The 20155-nt window shown below is 52.5% G+C and overlaps 1 protein-coding gene across 1 annotated transcript; it reads right to left on the bottom strand.

The window, feature by feature from the left end:
- Positions 1–588: 588 nt before the first annotated feature.
- Positions 589–19376, bottom strand: LOC134433403 (fructose-bisphosphate aldolase A-like). Its single transcript, XM_063182257.1, has 7 exons — positions 19365–19376; positions 9816–9870; positions 6126–6286; positions 4289–4372; positions 3367–3541; positions 2120–2319; positions 589–684 (listed from the first exon to the last, which is right to left on the bottom strand). Exons 1-7 carry the CDS (start codon positions 19374–19376, stop codon positions 589–591), a joined length of 783 nt encoding a protein of 260 aa, XP_063038327.1.
- Positions 19377–20155: the final 779 nt, after the last annotated feature.

Raw genomic sequence — 20155 nt, 5'->3', positions numbered from 1 at the left:
TGGATGGTCAGCAGGAGGTCAGCAGGTGGTCAGCGGTCCATGGGTGGTCAGCAGCAGGTCAGTGGCCAGAGGGTGGTCAGCAGATGGTCAGCAGGAGGTCCATGGATGGTCAGCAGGTGGCCAGAGGGTGGTCAGCAGTGTCCAGCAGATGTCCAGCAGGTGTCCATGGATGGTCAGTGATGTCCATGGATGTCCATGGGTGGTCAGGAGGAGTGGTTGGATGGGGTGTCCAGCAGATGTCCATGATGTCCAGCAGGTGGTCAGTGGGTGTCCAGCAGGTGTCCATGGTGGTCAGCGATGTCCACGGGCGGTCAGTGGGTGTGGTTGGTTGGGGTGTCCAGGGGATGGTCAGTGATGTCCAGCAGATGTCCATGGATGGTCAGTGATGTCCATGGGTGTCCATGGACGGTCAGTGATGTCCAGCAGATGTCCATGGATGGTCAGTGATGTCCATGGATGGTCAGTGATGTCCATGGGTGGTCAGGGATGTCCATGGGCGGTCAGGGATGTCCAGCAGATGTCCATGGATGGTCAGCAGAAGGTCAGGGGTTTCCATGGATGGTCAGGAGGTGTCCAGATGTCCACCTCTCAGTAGGCGTGGTTGGACACAAACAGGGACTCGCTGGCTGCCGCCCCCGCGGTGCCACTGGGGGTGTACTTACCCTGGCATGCCAGGGAGTTGGCCTGGGGACACAGGGAACACGTTGGGGACATCAGGGACAGCTGGGGACACTGGGGACACTGCGGACATTGGGGACACTGCGGACATTGGGGACACCGAGGGTGTTTAGGACACTGAGAGTGTTGGGGACACTGGGGACATTGAAGATGTTGGGGACATTGGGGGTGTTTATGACATTGGGGACATTGGGGACATCAGGGACAGCAGGGGACAGAAAGGGACACTGGGGACATCAGGGACATTGGGGACATTTAGGATGTTGGGGACATTGGGGGTGTTTATGACATTGGGGACACCAGGAGTGTTGGGGACACTGGGGACATTTGGGGACACTCAGGGTGTTTGGGACATTGGGGGTGTTGGGGACATTGGGGACATTGGGGACACTGGGGGCGCTGCTGTCCCCCAGTGACCTCCTGGGCCACCCTGTCCCTGTCCCTGTCCCTGTGTCCCCACGAGGTGTCACCCCCAAATCTCCTCCTGCCAGCCCCACCACTTCCACACCCTGAACCCCTCAATGTCCCCAAGGTGTCCCCAAGGTGTCCCCAAGGTGTCCCCAGTGTCCCCAAACATCTCCACCTCACCCTCTGAAGCCACCTCAGATGTGGCTCCTCTGCTCCCATCTCTCCCTGGTTGACCCAACCCCAGGAACACCCAACATCTCAAAATCTTGAAGTCCCAATGGTGACCCCAATGTCCCCAAGGTGTCCCTAAAGCCCTCAAGGTGTCCCCAAAACCCCAAAGTGTCCCCACCTCAGCCTCTGAACCCTCCTTAGATGTGGCTCCCATGTCTCCATGGTCAACCCAACTCAAGGAACACCCAACACCCCTCATGTCCCCTAGACCCCCATGGTGTCCCCAATGCCCCCAAGGTGTCCCCAAGGTGTCCCCAGGTGTCCCCAAGACCCTAAACATCCCCACCTCATTCTCTGAACCCTCCTGAGATGTGGCTCCTCTGCTCCCACCTCTCCATGGTTGACCCAACTCAAAGAACACCCAATGTCCCCAAGACCCCTCAATGTCCCTGAGGTGTCCTCAAGGTTCTCGAGGTGTCCCCAATGTCCTCAAGGTGTCCCCAATGTCCTAAAGACCCCAAATGTCCCTGAATTGTCCCCACCTCAATCTCCGAACCCACCTCAGATGTGGCTCCCACCTCTCCACAGCCAACCCAAGGAACACCCAACGTCCCCAAGACTCCTCAATGTCCCCAAGGTCCCCAAGTCCCTGAGGTGTTCTCAAGGTCCCCAAGGTATCCCCAATGTCCCCGAGACCCCAGACATCCCCACCTCACCCTCTGAACCCACCTCAGATGTGGCTCCTCAGCTCCCATCTCTCCACGGTCAACCCAACCCAACAAACACCCCCAAGTCCCCAAGACCCCAACGGTGTCTCCAACGCCACCAAGGTGTCCCCAAGGTGTCCCCGGGTGCCACCTACCAGGGCTCTCTTGACGTACTCCTCCTGGGCCGCCTTGGTGTTGTCCTTCTTGCCGCCCCAGGCCTTGAGGGCCGAGGCCTGCAGGGCGCGGCCGTACGAGAAGGTCAGCGCCCAGGGACGCGGCAGCAGGCAGCGGTTGATGGTGTTGAGGTTGATGGAGGCCTCCTCCACACTCTGACCGCCTGAGAGGAACGTGATCCCTGTGGGGACATCGAGGGGACACTGTGACATCACTGTGACATCACTGTGACAGCATGGAAACATTGGGATAAAGCAGGAATGGCACAGAAACACCCCTGGAACACTGGGGACATTGGGGACAGCGGCTGATGGCGTTGAGGTTGATGGAGGCCTCTTCTTCACTCTGGCCACCCGATAGGAATGTGATCCCTGGGGGGACATTGGGGACAGCACTGTGACACCAGCCTGGGGACAGTGACACAGCTCAGACACAGCTCAGGGACACTGGGGACATTGGGGACAGCGGTTGGTGGCGTTGAGGTTGATGGAGGCTCCTCTTCACTCTGGCCACCCGACAGGAACGTGATCCCTGTGGGGACATCGAGGGGACATCATCAGGACAGTCAGGGGACATGGGGATGGCTCAGACATAGCCCGGGGACATTGGGGACAGCTGTTGGTGGCGGTGAGGTTCAGAGAGGCTCCTCCTCACTCTGACCCTCCGACAGGAACGTGATCCCTGTGGGGACACTGAGGTGACACTGAGGTGACACTGACCTGGCACGGCGGGTGGTACCGTCCTCCTCAGGGCGGTGACCGTGGCCATGGCACAGTGACAATGACACAGTGACAATGGCACAATAACAATGACACAGAGGTGACAATGACACACAGGTGACAGTGACACACAGGTGACAGTGACACTGACCTGGCACGGCGGGTGGCACTGTCCTGTGCAGGGCGGTGGCTGTGGCCATGGCACAGTGACAGTGACACAGTGACAATAACAGTAACAATAAACAATAACAATGACGCAATGGCAATGACAATCACAATGACAATGACACACAGGTGACACACGGGTGACAGTGACCCTGACCTGGCACGGCGGGTGGCAAGGTCTGTCGCAGTGCGGTGACCGTTGCCATGGCACACAGTGACAGTGACAGTGACAATGACAATAACAGTAACAGTAACAATAACACAATAACAATGACACAATGACAGTGACAATAACAATAACAATGACACAGGTGACACACAGGTGACACAGAGGTGACACTGACCTGGCACGGCGGGTGGCACGGTCCGTCTCAGTGCGGTGACCGTTGGCATGGCGATCTCCTCGGGGCTGTACTTGGTGGCACAGGCATGTCCCGCTGTCACCATGTTGGGCTTCAGCAGCGTCCCCTCGAGGTACACGTGGTGGTCACTGAGCGCCTTGTACACGGCTGCCAGCACCTGGGGACATTGGGGACACATGGTGACACACGCTGACACATGGTGACACATGGTGACATCCCTGGTGTCCCCTCGAGGTACACGTGGTTGTCACTGAGCGCCTTGTACATGGCTGCCAGCACCTGGGGACATTGGGGACATTGGGGACATTGGTCACTGAGGGCCCTGTACACGGCTGCCAGCACCTGGGGACATCACAGGGACATTGGGGACATTGGGGACATTGGGGACATTGGTCACTGAGCGCCTTGTATACGGCTGCCAGCACCTGGGGACATTGGGGACATTGGGGACATTGGGAACATCACTGGGGACATCGGTCACTGAGGGCCCTGTACACGGCTGCCAGCACCTGGGGGTGACACTGGGGACATCACTGGGGACAATCCAGGGACATCGGGGACAGCACTGGGGACACAGCAGGTGCCACCAACTCCTCTCCAGGTGCCACCAAACCCCCTCAGGTGTCACCAAACCCCCCAGGTGCCACCATCCCCTGTCCAGGTGCCACCTCCTGGCGTCACCAACCACCACAGGACACCAGGAGGTGACACCGGGACAGTTTGGGGACACCTGGAGGGGACTCAAAGCCACCCAGGTGCCACCAAACCCCCTCAGATGTCACCTCCAGATGCCACCAAACCCTCTGGAGACGCCACCAAACTCCCTCAGATGCCACCTCCCGGTGTCACCCCGCCCCTGGGGACACTTGGGGACACTTGGGGACACTCTGGGGGTGGCACCAACCTTCTCGGTGACGTACTGGCACGTCTTGAGGTCGTGGTCACCGTCTGGGAGGATCTCGGGCTCCACGATGGGGACAATGCCGTTCTGGGGACACCGAGGGGACAATGGGGACATGTGAGACAGGGGGGACACTGGAGGCAATGGGGACACTGGGGACACGATGGGGACATTGGGGACACGATGGGGACACGATGGGGACACGATGGGGACACTGGGGACATTGGGGACAATGCTCTTCTGGGGACATCAAGGGGACATTGGGGACATGTCAGCAACCAGGGGACATTGGGGACACAATGGGGACACGGTGGGGACAACAGGAGGGGAGCCCAGGGCACTGAGGTGCCACCAAACCCTGTCTAGATGCCACCAAACCCTCTCCAGATGAACCAAACCCAGCCTAGATGTCACCAAACCCATCTAGATGTCACCAAACCATCCCTAAGTGTCACCAAACCCTCTCCAGGTGTCACCAATCCCTCTCTAGATCCATTAAAACCTCTCTAGATGCCACCAAACCCTCTCTAGATGCCACCAAACCTGGTCCAGATGCCACCAAACCCCCTCTAGATGCCACCAAACCCTGTCTACATGCCACCAAACCCCCTCTAGATGCCACCAAACCTGGTCCAGATGCCACCAAACCCCTCTAAATGGACCAAACCCAGCCTGGATGTCAGCAAAACCTCTCCAAGTGCCACCAAACCCTCTCTAGATGCCACCAAACCAAGCTTAGATGCCACTAAATGCTGTCCAGGTGTCACCAAACCTGGTCTAGATGCCACCAACCCCTGTCCAGGTGCCACCAAATCTTCTCTAAATGAACCAAACCCTGTCTAGATGCCACCAAACCCATTCCAGGTGCCACCAAACCAAGCCTAGATGCAACTAAATGCTGTCCAGGTGCCACCAAACCCTCTCTGGTGCCACCAAACCGGGTCTAGATGCCACCAAACCATCCCTAAGTGTCACCAAACCCTCTCCAGATGCATTAAACCCCCTCTAGATGCCCCCAAACCCCCTCTAGATGCCACCAAACCTGGTCTAGATGCCACCAAACCCTGTCTAGATGCCACCAAACCTGGTCTAGATGCCACCAAACCCCCTCTAGATGCCACCAAACCTGGTCTAGATGCCACCAAACCCCCTCTAGATGCCACCAAACCTGGTCTACATGCCACCAAACCCCCTCTAGATGCCAGCCACCATCCTTCGATGCCCCCATTCCCAAGCCCAGGCCCCTTGGGGACCCTTGGGGACAGTTGGGGACAGTGTGTGACCTGCTGGCAGATGCTGGCGTAGCGCGCCAGCATGTTGGCGTTCTCCATGGACCTGAGTCACCTCCTTGTGTCCCCAAACCCAGCCTAGATGGCACTAAACTCTCTCCAGAAGCCACCAAACCTGGTCTAGATGCCACCAAACCATCCTTAAGTGCCACCAAACCCCCTCCAAGTGCCACCAAACCCTTCCTAGATGCCACCAAACCCCCTCCAGATGGACCAAACTCTCCAGATGCCACCAAACCCCCTCTAGATCCATTAAAACCTCTCTAGATGCCACCAAACCCTCTCCAAGTGCCACCAAACCCTCTCTAGATGTCACCAAACCTTCTCCAAGTGCCACCAAACCATGCTTAAGTCCCACCAAACCCTCTCTAGATGTCACCAAACCTTCTCCAGATGCCACCAAACCCTCTACAAGTGACACCAAACCCAGCCTAGATGTCACCAAACCCCCTCTAGATGCCACCAAACCCCCTCCAGATGCCACCTCTTGGTGTCACCTGCCCTGCAGCTCCCTCCCCGCCCCCTGGGGACAGTTGGGGACAGGGTGTGACCTGCTGGCAGATGCTGGCGTAGCGCGCCAGCATGTTGGTGTTCTCCATGACGGTGAGGCGCGTGGGCGTGTGCGCCGTGATCTTGAGCACGCAGCGCCACTTGGCAAAGCCAGCGCCGTCCTTCTTGTACTGGGCACAGCGCTCCATGAGGCCATCGAGACCTGGGGACAGACAGGGGACATCATCGGGGACATTGGGGACATTGGGGACATTGAGAAAAAATTTGGAAAAAAATCGGAGAAAAAACAGTGAAAAAGCGAGAAAAAATGATGAAAAAATGAGGAAAATCTTTGGAAATTTGAGAAAACAATGGGATTGGGGACATTGGGGACATTGAGAACAAACGGTGGAAAAACGAGGAAAAATGGTGAAAAACTGAGGAAAATTGGTGGAAAATTGGGAAAAATGGGATTGGGGACATTGGGGACATTGGGGACACTGGGGTCGTTGGGGACATTGGGGACATTGGGGATGTTGGGGACATTGAGAAAAAATTTGGAAAAAAATTGGAGAAAATTTGAGAAAAATCGGTGAAAAAACGAGAAAAAATGGTGAAAAAATGAGGAAAATTGGTGGAAATTTGAGAAAAAATGATGGAAAATTGGGAAATAAATGGGATTGGGGACATTGGGGACATTGAGGACACTGGGGACATTGGGGACATTGAGAAAAAATTTGGAAAAAATTGGAGAAAATTTGAGAAAAACTGAAAAAATGAGAAAAATCAGCAGAAATTTGGGGAAAAATTGTGGAAAATTGGGAAAAATGGGATTGGGGACATTGGGGACATGGGGGACATTGGGGTGAATGGGGACACAGGGGATATTGGGGACATTGGGGTCAATGGGGTCAATGAGGACATTGAGATCATGGAGGACCTGGAGAGCGTTGGGGACGCTGGGGACACTGGGGACATTGGAGGTGTTGGGGGCACTGGGGACATTGGGGACACTGGGGACACTGGGGACACTGAGGACGTTGGGGACGTCGGGGATATTGAGAAAAAATTGGAAAAAAATTGGAGAAAAATCTGAGAAAAAACGGTGAAAAAAAGAGGAAAATTGGTGGAAAATTGGGAAAAAATGGGATTGGGGACATTGGGGACACTGGGGGCATTGGGACATTAAGGACCTTGGGGACACTGGGGACACAGGGCACTGAGGGAGCTCCAAGAGCCTGTCCAGCCTTGGGGACATCGGGGACATCATCAGGGGTTGGGGACATTGGGGACATTGAGAAAAAATGGGGGAAAATTTGAGAAAAAATGGTGAAAAAATGAGGAAAATCGGTGGAAAATTGGGGAAAAATGGATTGGGGACATTGGTATAAAATGGGTGGGGAAAGGGAAAAGTTGGAACTGGGGACATTGGGGACATTGGGGACACAGGACACTGGGGACATTCTGGGACATTTTGGGACATTGGGGACATTTGGGGACATTGGGGACATCGTTGGGGACATCATTGGGGACATTGGGGGACATTGGGGACATTGGGGACATTGGGGACACTGGGGACACTGGGGACATTGGGACATTGGGGACACTGGGGACACTGGGGCATTGGGGACACTGGGGACATTGGGGATATTGCGGACATCATTGGGGACATTGGGGGACATTGGGGACATTGGGGATATTGGGGACACTGGGGACATTGGGGACATTGGGGACATTGGGGTGTTGGGGACATTGGGGACACTGGGGACACTGTGGACATTGGGGACATCGGGGACACGGGACCCTGGGGTGGCACGGGCTGGGCTGGGAGAGTGACACAGCAATGGGGACACTGGGGTGGCACTGGGGACACAGCTGTGACACAGCAATGGGGACACTGTGGTGCCATTGGGGACACAGCTGTGACAGGGACGGGGACACAGCGGTGGCATTGGGGACAGGGCTGTGACAGGGATCGGGACACAGCTGTGACAGGGATGGGGACACAGTGGTGGCATAGGAGACACAGCTGTGACAGGGACAGGGACACAGTGGTGACACGGGGATGGGGACACCATGGTGGCACTGGGGACACAGCTGTGACAGGGACGGGGACACAGCGGTGACACAGGGATGGGGACACCATGGTGGCACTGGGGACACAGCTGTGACAGGGACGGGGACACAGCGGTGACACGGGGATGGGGACACCATGGTGGCACTGGGGACGCCATGGTGGCATTGGGGACACGGCTGTGGCAGGGACAGGGACACTGTGGTGGCATCAGGGACACGACAGTGACACGGGGATGGGGACACAGTGGTGGCATCAGGGATACATTGGGGACACCGGGGTGAAAAAGGAACAGGGACCCTGTGGTGGCCTTGGGGACACAGGTGTGACACAGGGATGGGGACACAGTGGTGGCACTGGGGACACAGGTATGACACAGGAATAGGGACACTGTGGTGGCCTTGGGGACACATCGGGGACATTGCTGTGACAGGGACAGGGACACTGTGGTGGCATCAGGGACAGGGCTGTGACAGGGACACAGTGGTGGCACTGAGGACACGGTGGTGACACGGGGATGGGGGCACCATGGTGACACAGGGATGGGGACACTGGGGTGACACAGTGGTGGCACTCAGGACACAGCAGTGACAGGGACACAGCGGTGACAGGGACATGGTGGTGGCACTGGGGACACCTTGGTGGCCTTGGGGACAGGGCTGGGACTGGGACAGGGACAGGAACAGGGACACCACAATGGCACTGGGGACACAGCTGGGACAGGGACACAGCGGTGACAGAGACACGGCAATGGCATTGGGGACACCATGGTGGCCTTGGGGACACAGCAGTGACAGGGATGGGGACAGGGCTGGGACAGGGACAGAACGGTGGCATTGGGGACACAGCTGTGACAGGGATGGGGACACGGTGGTGACAGGGACAGGGACACGATGGTGGCACTGGAGACACCATGGTGGCCTTGGGGACAGGGCTGTGACAGGGACAGAATCGTGGCAATGGGGACACAGTGGTGGCACTCAGGACAGAGCGGTGAGAGGGACACAGCGGTGATGGGGACACAGTGGCGGCATTGGGGACACCATGGTGGCCTTGGGAACACGGCTGTGACAGGGATGGGGACAAGGATGGGACAGGGACACAGCGGTGGCCTTGGGGACAGGGCTGGGACAGGGATGGGGACACAGCAGTGACAGGGACACAGTGGTGGCCTTGGGGACACCATGGCGGCCTTGGGGACAGGGCTGGGACAGGGACAAGGACACCACGATGGCCTTGGGGACAGGACTGTGACAGGGATGGGGACACAGTGGTGACAGGGACAGGGACACAGTGGTGGCACTGGGGACACCATGGTGTCCTTGGGGACAGGGACAGGGACACCATGATGGCCTTGGGGACAGGACTGTGACAAGGATGGTGGCACTGGGGACAGGGCTATGACACGGACAAGGACACCATGGTGGCCCTGGGGACACAGTGGTGGCCTTGGGGACAGGACTGTCACAGGGACAGTGACACAATGGTGGTCTTGGGGACATGGTGGTGGCCTTGGGGACAGGGCTGTGGCACTGGGGACCCAGTGGTGGCCTTGGGGACAGGGTGGTGATAGGGACAGTGACACTATGGTGGCCTTGGGGACAGGGCAGTGGCCTTGGGGACACGGCGGTGGCCTTGGGGACACCATGGTGGCCTTGGGGACAGGGCTGTCACTCACCCTGGGTCGTGGTCTCGCCGTTGGTGCCAGCCAGGGGCACCACGCCCTTGTCCACCTGGGGGACAGTGACAGCATCACAGGGACACTGGGGACACCGGCACGGCGCCAATGGCCCCGAGTGTCCCTGGTGTCCCCAAACTGTCCCTGATGTCCCCAAGTGTCCCTGGTGTCCCCAAGTGTCCCCGGTGTCCCCAGAGCATCCTTGATGTCCCCAAATGTCCCTGATGTCCCCAAACTGTCCCTGATGTCCCCAAGTGTCCCTGATGTCCCCTCAATGTCCCTGATGTCCCCAAATGTCCCCTGATGTCCCCAAACTGTCCCGGATGTCCCCTCAATGTCCCTGGTGTCCCCAAGTGTCCCTGATGTCCCCAAAGTGTCCCTGATGTCCCCAAATGTCCCCACGTCACTCCCTAAACCCACTTCAGATGTGCTGGTCTTATGTGTGATGATGTGTCGGATAAAAATGCTGGACTTTATTTCAGGAATGTATGGATTGTTGTTATGGCTGTGTACTCAGTTTGTTTGGGGAGAAGAAGGGGAAGGGGCTTTTCAGCCTTTGTCTTCCTTCTTCTCCTCCAAATTGTTGATGTCTCTATTAGAAAATACTGAATTTCCCCTGAGTTTGAAAGAAACCAACTTTCTGGCATTTAATTTATTAAGCCTTTTCTATACTGTCTGGAGTGTATATAAAATGAAAGCTGAGATTTCTAGAGGGGTTAGAGAGACTCCTGACTCAGGAGTAAAACAAAGCAGGAAAAATCTTGACTGGAGTGGGAAATGGGAGGATATGGGCCAGACTTTAAAGGAATTTTCTGATCCTATAGACTGGGACTTTCCATCTGATCAAATTCAGAACCCAGTCGAGGTGGCAAAGTATTTGAGGGAGAAGTGCCATGGTAATACTAAGGAAGAAAGGATTACTGCAGTGAGCTGGGCCTTGGCGTTGGTTTACCGTACTCTGCTAGATACTGTGGAGCAGCAGATAGCAGAAAGGGAACAGGGAGATAAGTTAGTTATTATCCCAGTGACCCAGGCTGCAGCTAACATCGCAGGCTCCAGGCTAGCAGCTGAATCAGACAATAGGCCCCAACCCATGGCTGTTGCAGCTAATACAAGAGGTGGAAAGTGTAAAGGCAAGACCAATCGAAAGGTGGAGGATGATGATGATGATGCAGGAGAAGGACCCTCACCAAAATCAGAGGCCACATCAAGGGGCACAGAATCTGGAGCTAATATTGACTCCTTTTCTCTGAAGGACCTCAGAGGCCTAAGAAAGGATTACAGACGACAACCTGACGAATCTATAATTAGTTGGTTAGTACACCTTTGGGATGCTGCAGGGGAGGTAACGATTTTGGATGGTACTGAAGCGAGGCATTTGGGATCCCTGTCACATGATCCTGTCATCGATCAAGGTATGATGAGGGGGGCTAACCCTCACAGCCTCTGGGAACGGGTCCTAAGAAGCATAGCAGAACGATACCTGTGTACGGATGATCTCTATATGCAGCAGACACGGTGGAAGACCATAGAACAGGGGATCCAACGCCTGAGAGAGATGGTGGTGGCAGAGCTCATTTTCTCAGATGATACAACAACTAGGAATCCGGACCTGGTACCATGCACACCTGTAATGTGGAGGAAACTTTTGCGACTTGGGCCACCTGAATACGCTTCTGCCCTAGCAATAATGAAGCGGGATGATACATATGAGACTGTGCTTGATATGGCAAAGAAGCTTTGAGCGTATGCAGATGCTGTGCATGGCCCAACTCATGCCAGAATTGCAGCAGTGGAAACCCAACTGCAGAAACTAGAGGACAAAATAGAGGAGAATCATAAGAAACTCCAGGAAGAGATTAAGGAGGACCTTATTCTTATCTCAGCTGTACAAATTAGAGGCCCTGGTATCCAACGCTGGCGCTCCTTTGATGGGGAGAGAAGGTACATCCCACGGGCTGAGTTATGGGTCTTTCTGTGTGAGTCTGGAGAAGACATGAGGAGATGGGATGGAAAGCCCACCGCTGCTTTGGCACAACGGGTGCGTGATTTGAAGAAAAGAGGAAGTATCACCAAAAGGATAGCAGCTCCGGTCGCTCGTAGCCGAGATGTTAAGTATGATGATGATGATGATGATGATGACATGTCCGATCCCCTTGAAGGAACTTCTAAGGCATATGCCCAAGGAAAGAAGGACAATCTGGCTTAGAGGGGCCCTGCCTCCAGCCAGGAAGAGGCACGGGAGAACCGGGTTTTTTGGAAGGTGTGGATCAGATGGCCTGGCACATCAGAGCCACAAGACTATGAAGCATTGGTTGACACTGGATCACAGTGTACCTTAATGCCATCGGAACACGTGGGGACAGAACCTGTTTCCATTGCTGGAGTGACGGGGGGATCACAACAGTTGACTTTGTTGGAAGCTGAGGTGAGCTTGACTGGGAAGGAGTGGCAGGAACATCCGATTGTGACTGGTCCAGAGGCTCCGTGTATTTTGGGCATAGACTTCCTCCGGAATGGCTATTACAAAGATCCTAAGGGATTCAGGTGGGCTTCTGGAATAGCTGCAGTGGAGATAGAGGGTATTAAACAATTGAATACCTTGTCTGGACTATCAGAGAACCCATCTGCAGTAGGACTCTTGAAGGTAGAGGAGCAACGAGTGCCAATTGCCACCTCAACAGTGCACCGCAGGCAGTACCAGACAAATCGAGATGCCGTGATCCCCATCCACAAGATGATCCGAGAGCTGGAGAGCCAAGGGGTGGTCAGTAAAACCCACTCACCCTTTAACAGCCCTATCTGGCCCATGCGAAAATCTGACGGAGAATGGAGATTGACTGTGGACTGGACTATCGTGCCTTGAATGAAGTGACTCCACCACTGAGTGCAGCTGTACTGGACATACTGGAACAGCAGTACGAGCTGGAGTCCAAGGCAGCAAAGTGGTACGCGACCATCGATTTTGCTAACACGTTTTTCTCCATCCCTCTGGCAGCAGAATGCAGGCCTCAGTTTGCTTTTACATGGAGGGGAGTGCAGTATACCTGGAACTGACTGCCCCAGGGGCGGAAACACAGTCCTACCATCTGTCATGGACTGATCCAGGCTGCACTAGAAGAGGGTGAGGCTCCAGAACATTTACAATATATTGATGATATCATTGTTTGGGGGAACACGGCAATAGAAGTGTTCAAGAAAGGAGAGAAGATCATTCATATTCTCCTGAAAGCCGGATTTGCCATTAAGAAGAGCAAAGTCAAGGGACCTGCCCGAGAAATTCAGTTCTTGGGGGTGAAGTGGCAAGACGGACGACGTCAGATTCCTGCGGATGTTATTAACAAAATCACTGCTATGTTCCCACCAACTGATAAGAAGGAAACACAAGCTTTCTTAGGTGCTATAGGTTTCTGGAGGATGCACATCCCTGAGTATAGTCAGATTGTGAGACCCCTTTATCTGGTTACCCGCAAGAAGAACCACTTCAATTGGGGCCCTGAGCAGCAGCAAGTTTTCGTCCAGATCAAGCAGGAGACCGCTCATGCTGTAGCCCTTGGTCCAGTCAGGACGGGACCAGATGTGAAGAATGTGCTCTACTCTGCAGCCGGGAGCCATGGTCTGTCCCGGAGCCTTTGGCAAAAGCTGCCTGGCGAGGCCCGAGGCTGACCATTGGGATTTTGGAGTTGGAGCTACAGGGGGTCTGAAGATAACTATACTCCAACAGAAAAGGAAATCTTGGCCGCCTATGAAGGAGTCCAAGCCGCCTCGGAGGTGATTGGTACAGAGGCACAACTCCTTCTGGCACCCCAACTACCGGTGCTGGGATGGATGTTCAGAGGAAAGGTTCCCTCTACCCACCATGCCACCAATGCTACTTGGAGTAGGTGGATTGCCCTCATTATGCAGTGCGCTCAAATTGGGAAGTTAAATCACCCTGGGATTCTGGAAATAATTACAAATTGGCCTGAAGGTGAAAGCTTTAGTGTCGTGGATGAGGAACAAGAGCCAGTGACCCAGGTTGAGGAAGCTCCACCATACAATCAGTTGCCAGCAGAAGAAACACGTTACGCTCTATTCACTGATGGTTCTTGTCGCGTCATAGGGATGAAACGGAGGTGGAAAGCAGCTGTATGGAGTCCCACTCGACGGGTTGCAGAGGCTACTGAAGGAGAGGGTGAATCCAGTCAATCTGCTGAAATCAAAGCTATTCAAGTGGCCCTAGGTATTGCAGAGAGAGAGAAGTGGCCAAGGCTCTATTTGTATACCAATTCTTGGATGGTAGCCAACGCTCTCTGGCGATGGCTGAAGAGATGGAAAGAGGTGAACTGGCAGCGCAGAGGAAAACAAATTTGGGCTGCGGAAGAGTGGAAAGATATAGCTACTCGGTTAGAGAAGTTACCTGTGAAGGTTCGCCATGTAGATGCCCATGTCCCCAGAAGCAGAGCTAATGAAGAGCAGCAAAACAACCAGCAAGTACGTCAGGCTGCAAAGATAGGGGAGTTGAAGATAGATCTCAACTGGGAGCATAAGGGAGAGTTATTCTTAGCACGATGGGCCCATGATGCCTCAGGCCACCAGGGTAGAGATGCCACCTATAAGTGGGCACGAGACCGAGGGGTGGATCTAACCATGGACAGTATCTCTCAGGTTATTCGTGACTGTGAGACGTGCGCTGCCATTAAGCAGGCCAAGCGGGTGAAGCCCCTGTGGTACGGTGGGCGATGGTCTAAGTACAAATACGGGGAGGCCTGGCAGATTGATTACATCACACTGTCTCAAACCCGCCAGGGCAAGCGCTATGTACTAACCATGGTAGAAGCCACCACAGGATGGTTGGAAATCTACCCTGTGTCTCATGCTACAGCCTGTAACACTATCTTGGGCCTTGAAAAGCAGGTCCTTTGGAGGCATGGTACTCCCGAGAGAATTGAGTCGGATAATGGAACTCATTTTAAAAACAATCTTATTAATACTTGGGCTAGGGAACATGGCATCGAGTGGGTATACCATATACCCTATCATGCGCCAGCTGCAGGGAAAGTGGAAAGGTACAATGGATTGTTAAAAACCACCTTAAAAGCATTGGGTGGGGGGTCTTTAAAAAACTGGGAGCAGCATTTGGCAAAGGCTACCTGGTTAGTTAACACGCGAGGTTCCACCAACCGAGCGGATCCTGCTCAGTCTGAGCTCCTTAATACAGTCGATGGCGATAAAGCCCCCGTGGCCCATGTCAGAGGTTTTTTGGGAAAGACAGTATGGATCAACCCTGCCTCAAGTACAGACAAACCCATCCATGGGATTGTCTTTGCTCAAGGACCAGGTTGTACATGGTGGATAATGCAGAAAGATGGAACAACACGGTGTGTGCCTCAGGGAGACCTGATTGTGGGATGAGACTCATATATGAATGCCATTGTTTGTTGAATGTGAGACAGAAGGAAACTGTGTCAAAGGTCTGAGCAAGTAAGATGAGAGGAATGTGTAAGTGTCAAAGGCGTGAGTAAGTGAAATGAAAGTTTTTTATTGTATGTTCACGATAAGGGATAAGGGGTGGAGTGTTGTGGGGTGACAACCTTTATCCCAATATCGTGTGTTGTGTCTGGCAGCTGTGCCTTTTCTCTCTCCCCCCCATCCCTGGCCGTCTTGCCACGGCGGGGCGGGGAGGGAGGAGTGAGTGTGACCGGGCACTTTCGCTTTTGGCTTTGGCTGCTTGGCTTGGCTTGCCGCTGCTTGCTTGCTTGCTTGCTTGCTCCTGCCTCGGCCCCTAGCTGATGGATGCTGTTTTGCTGCTTTCTGCTTTCTGCGCTGTTTTTTTCTTTTCTTTCGTTCCCTCTTTCTTACCCTACCCTGAAGATACTGGACCAGCTCCCGACCTGACCTGAGACGTCCAGGACCCCTGGAGTCTGGGAGAGAAGCTCAGTGCCCTCCACAACACTGCCTGGTTTCTTTTCTTTTCTTGTGTTGGGGAGTGTTCTTTTGTTACTTGTCAATAAATAGGTTTTGTTTTCCACTTTGCTCCTCCGAGAAATTCCTTCCTGAACCCGGTATTGGGGGAGGGGTGGTTGGAGGTTTGTTTTTTTTTTGGGGGGGCTCCCTTTTGGAGATTTCCCCTAATTTGTCCTAAACCAGGACACTCTGGAATGAAAAAAGGCTACAGATAAGACGTGTTTAATTCCTTTCAGAATGCTATCAGTAATTGTGCTAACGTTATGGTTATTAATATCTTTGGGATGTGGAATGCAAAATGATCAACTAACCACTCTTCATTCTAGAATGAAGAGAGAGGTACAAACGGAAACACAGGTGATAAAGGTTTCTAATGCAGTTCGGGCTGAGAATGTAATGATTGGATTAGTCAAAGATTTTGCCAAAATGCAAAACACCAGCCGAATAGCTGCCTGCCTGCCAATACCAAAGGCAGCAGGAGACCCAGTAAATTGGGGAATCATAACATCAAAACTACCTGAAATACAAAAGAACAAAACAATTACATGTAAACTGGTACCCGAATCGAGGCAAGTTACAGAAACAACTCTGGTATGGAATGTGAGGCCAAGGATAAGAAAGATCAGATAGAACCTTGGGACAGTGCGTGGTCTGTGAGTATTCTTCAAAGATTCCAATATATGGCAAACACCCCTTGGTGTATTAAGTGGGAAGGCCCTGAGAACGAAACAGATCCAGCAATAACGAACACTGACACTAGTAGCAGAACGAGGGCAGACAAAGTAAGTTGGTGGGCATGTAATAAAACTTACGACTGCACTTCAGATGATGAAGAGATAAAACAGATGCCACCCCTGGCAATAGCCCTACAAATTGATTGTGCTTGCAGAGGGATCAAACATAAACAAGGCAGAGTGAATTATAAAGCAGTTATAGGGTGTACCAGGATTACAATCCGAGGTCCAGGACAATTTGTATGGGCAGCAAGTGATGGTACCTGGACAACACATCTGCCTGTAGACGGGAAAGTAAAGGAGATTACTTTAGGCCTCCCAACCTTATGTCCAATTTGGAAAAAAGTCCCCATTTAATGGAGAACATGAACTTCTGCAGATAAGAGCAAGACGAGAAGTTCTAGACAATGAAAATCCAGATGACACTTGGCAAGAACCCTCTAGTGGAGTGAAATTTGGATGGGCCCTAGAGTCATTGCTTGGTCCTATAGCAAACTATAAGAGCAGAGAGATGCTGTACAAACTTACAGGTCAGGTAGGTAGACTGGCAAGAGTCACCCGGGAAGGATTTAAAGAATTAAATATACAGTTACAAGCCACCACAAAAATGACTTTACAAGATTGATTGGCCCTAGATATGTTACTCCTGAAAGAGCATGGAGTATGTGGATTTTTAAAGGGACAAGTTGATCATTGCTGTGTTCATATCCCAAATGTAACTGCAGATGTAGAATATGACATCAATCAGTTGAAACAAATAGATCATGAAGCACAAGAAGAGCAAAAGGATTTGGCTACAAGCTGGTTAAGAAAAATCTTTAAATCTTTTTAGGGTGGAATGTGAGTTCATGGATTAAATCTATCATTGAGAGTGTGATAATCTTACTAATTGTATTCTTAGCAATTTGGTTAGTTTACAGCATCTTAAAGGGAGAGATACAGAAGAAAACATCCTGGAACCAGAGGATAATAAAGGCACTAACACGAGATCCACGCCCACCATCTTCTGGTTCTCCAGTTCATAACAGCATCCACGATCAACCCTGGATTTGAAGAACCGAGTACAAATTGAGGAATAAAGGACTGTATCAAGTGAAAACATTTACACTTATAGTGAAGTGAAAATGCTTTCAAAGGGGGGAGAATAATAGTGGAACCCTGGAAAAAGTTAAAGATAGAATCTAAAATGTTAGACTTTGTGCTTTCCCAGATCAACTCCACCTGCGTAAGCAGTATGATAAATTATATAATTGTTAGATGTGATGATTGTTTAGTAATTAAATGTAATTATTATATAACCATAAGAAGAATAGTGAGAAACTATGTTGGAAATTCAGAGAGGGGCTAAATTTATGTATACAATAGAACAATATAAGTTTAATAATTAACATGAAAGTTATGTAACGATACAGTAAAAAACATGATCATTTCGGATGTATGGCCAGAGTCAGATTTGGGTATATTTGAATATACCCCGATTCCTAGAGCTCCTTATAAAAAGCACCGCATATAATCCCCCGTGATTATGTGTTTCTGAACGCTAACAGTTGCAGGGGCTGATCTGTAAGCTTTGCAGCCTCCAAAGGCCCTGGGCTCTGCTTCCCAGCCTGCTCTGCACTGCCCTGAGCCCGCCTTGTTCAAGAGACAAAAGCCAGGCCAGGGCATCCTCACCCTGCCCGCATTCCTGCTGCTGGCAGCAGCCACTGGCCCCTGAGCCCCACTCGGGTGACAGCTGCAGGGACAGGGCAGGCTGTGCTGGGCAGAGGGCACGGGGCTTTGGGCCCTGGGGCTGCTGCTGCTGGTGGGGGCCATGGGCCCAACAGGGCCCCAAGCTCAGTCCCTGCCCGGGCAGCTGCCCCCAAAGACCCACACTCCCCGAGCATCCGCATCACAGCTGCCAGGGGTAAATACCAAGGGATTCAGGAAAAAAATTCGACATAGTGACTAAACCAAGGGGTCCAAGGGTAAAGCCAGCATCAGCTGATGTTTACCCACCTTGACAAAGGTGGCTGCTGAGCAGGTGAGATCTCCAGGGTGTCTGGCAGTGCTTGCTCTGCAGGTGAGGCTGTTGGGCTGCTCCCAGCGGGACACAGCAGCAGGCTCAGGCCAGCCCTCAGCCCCTCACAGCTGATCCCAAGGAGCAGGCTCAGAGAGCAGTTTCAGACCACTTCCTGTAGATGTTTCAAAGGACTACATGTCATTCAAGGAAGCCACCTTGCACATTTAGTTTTGGTGTTGTGTCATGAGGAGCCATGAAGGTGCCTCTGAATGTGCGCTCAGGGCACCTTCCACTGCCATCCCAAAGGGAACACAAAGGACAGGCCTCAGCTTTCAGCACTGCTAAACTCCTCACCCAGCAATGAAATCTCAGGAAGATGTAGGAATTACGTGCACCAGGGCACCTGGCCTGAAATAACAGGCATAAATCCCTCAGGGCACTAAACCCAATGACTTGCATGTGTGTACTTCTTTTGTCCTTCTCTCATCGGTCATGTCAATTTTCTCAAAACCTGCCATTTCACAAATGGTCAAGGCATGCACCATTAGGGCATCCGTACACCGTGATGCCAGCCTAGATAAGACTACCAGTCAGGGTGTAGTAGAGGTGCTAATACCCTGTAAGTTTCCCACCCACAAACATATGAGAAAGGACCTTCCTTTATATGTGGAGAGATGGGGCATTTTTAACAGAAATATAAAAATAAAGGCTATTACTGGAGACCTTCTAGGCATCACAATAACTGTCCTCACTGCCCCCGTCGTCCACACATTTTCCAACACCAGCAAAACCGGTGGTCTGCAGGAAACCCCACACAGACACAGAAAGGCCCTGTGCGATGACACCACATGCGAGGCTGTTCTGCCCTACTCTCCCCAACATCGTGGAGAACCAGCACAGCAACCTTCTCAGATCTAGCAGGACAGCTCGATCGCTGCAGAAAACTCGACAGAACACAGCTCTGCCCTGGAACCCAAAGGCAGCTAGTAACTGCCTTTTCATTTCCAATCCACGATATTTATGTTCACCATATTCCAACAGGCAAATACAGGCCAGAAGAATGGCCCAGAGGCATTTTGATTTTAACCAACACCAGGGAAGGGATGGAGACACTCACTACATTACCTCAGGTGCTCGCCTTGACATCTTTGCAGGAGATAACTGTCCAGGCTCTATGCTTAGACCCTCCCCTTTTCATTCCAAAAGGAAGAGTTAGAGCCTGAGCCATCCTCCTACAAGATATGATCACCACACCAGCTGATCCAATGCTGATGTGGGCACAGATTACAGGCCCAAATAGACCCATTCTAAAGTGTGCTTTGTCATGTAAAGGGAGAAAGAGATGTATTTCAGGACTATTAGATACAGGAGCTGACATCGCCATAATTTCCTGCTCTGATTGGCTAAATCAATGGCCCCTGGTTCCAGCTGCTGGGGTAATTATTAGCTAGCAGGGGAGCCACTACCAGCTTCTGGAGTCAAGGTACCATCTGCTTGGAAGGTCCTGAGGGCACAGTTGCTACAGTAAGATCATTTGTCACCCGGGCAACAATAACACTTAGGGGAAGAGACCTCTTGTCCCAAAGGGGGAGATGGCTAGAGATCCTATCAACACCTAAGGATTTCTAGACAGGGCAACCGAGCAGCGCGCCACACTTCAG

Source organism: Melospiza melodia, unplaced genomic scaffold (genome assembly GCF_035770615.1).
Source record: "Melospiza melodia melodia isolate bMelMel2 unplaced genomic scaffold, bMelMel2.pri scaffold_18, whole genome shotgun sequence".
Classification (NCBI taxonomy): Eukaryota; Metazoa; Chordata; class Aves; order Passeriformes; family Passerellidae; genus Melospiza; species Melospiza melodia.
This window is presented reverse-complemented; position numbering and strand designations above follow the sequence as displayed.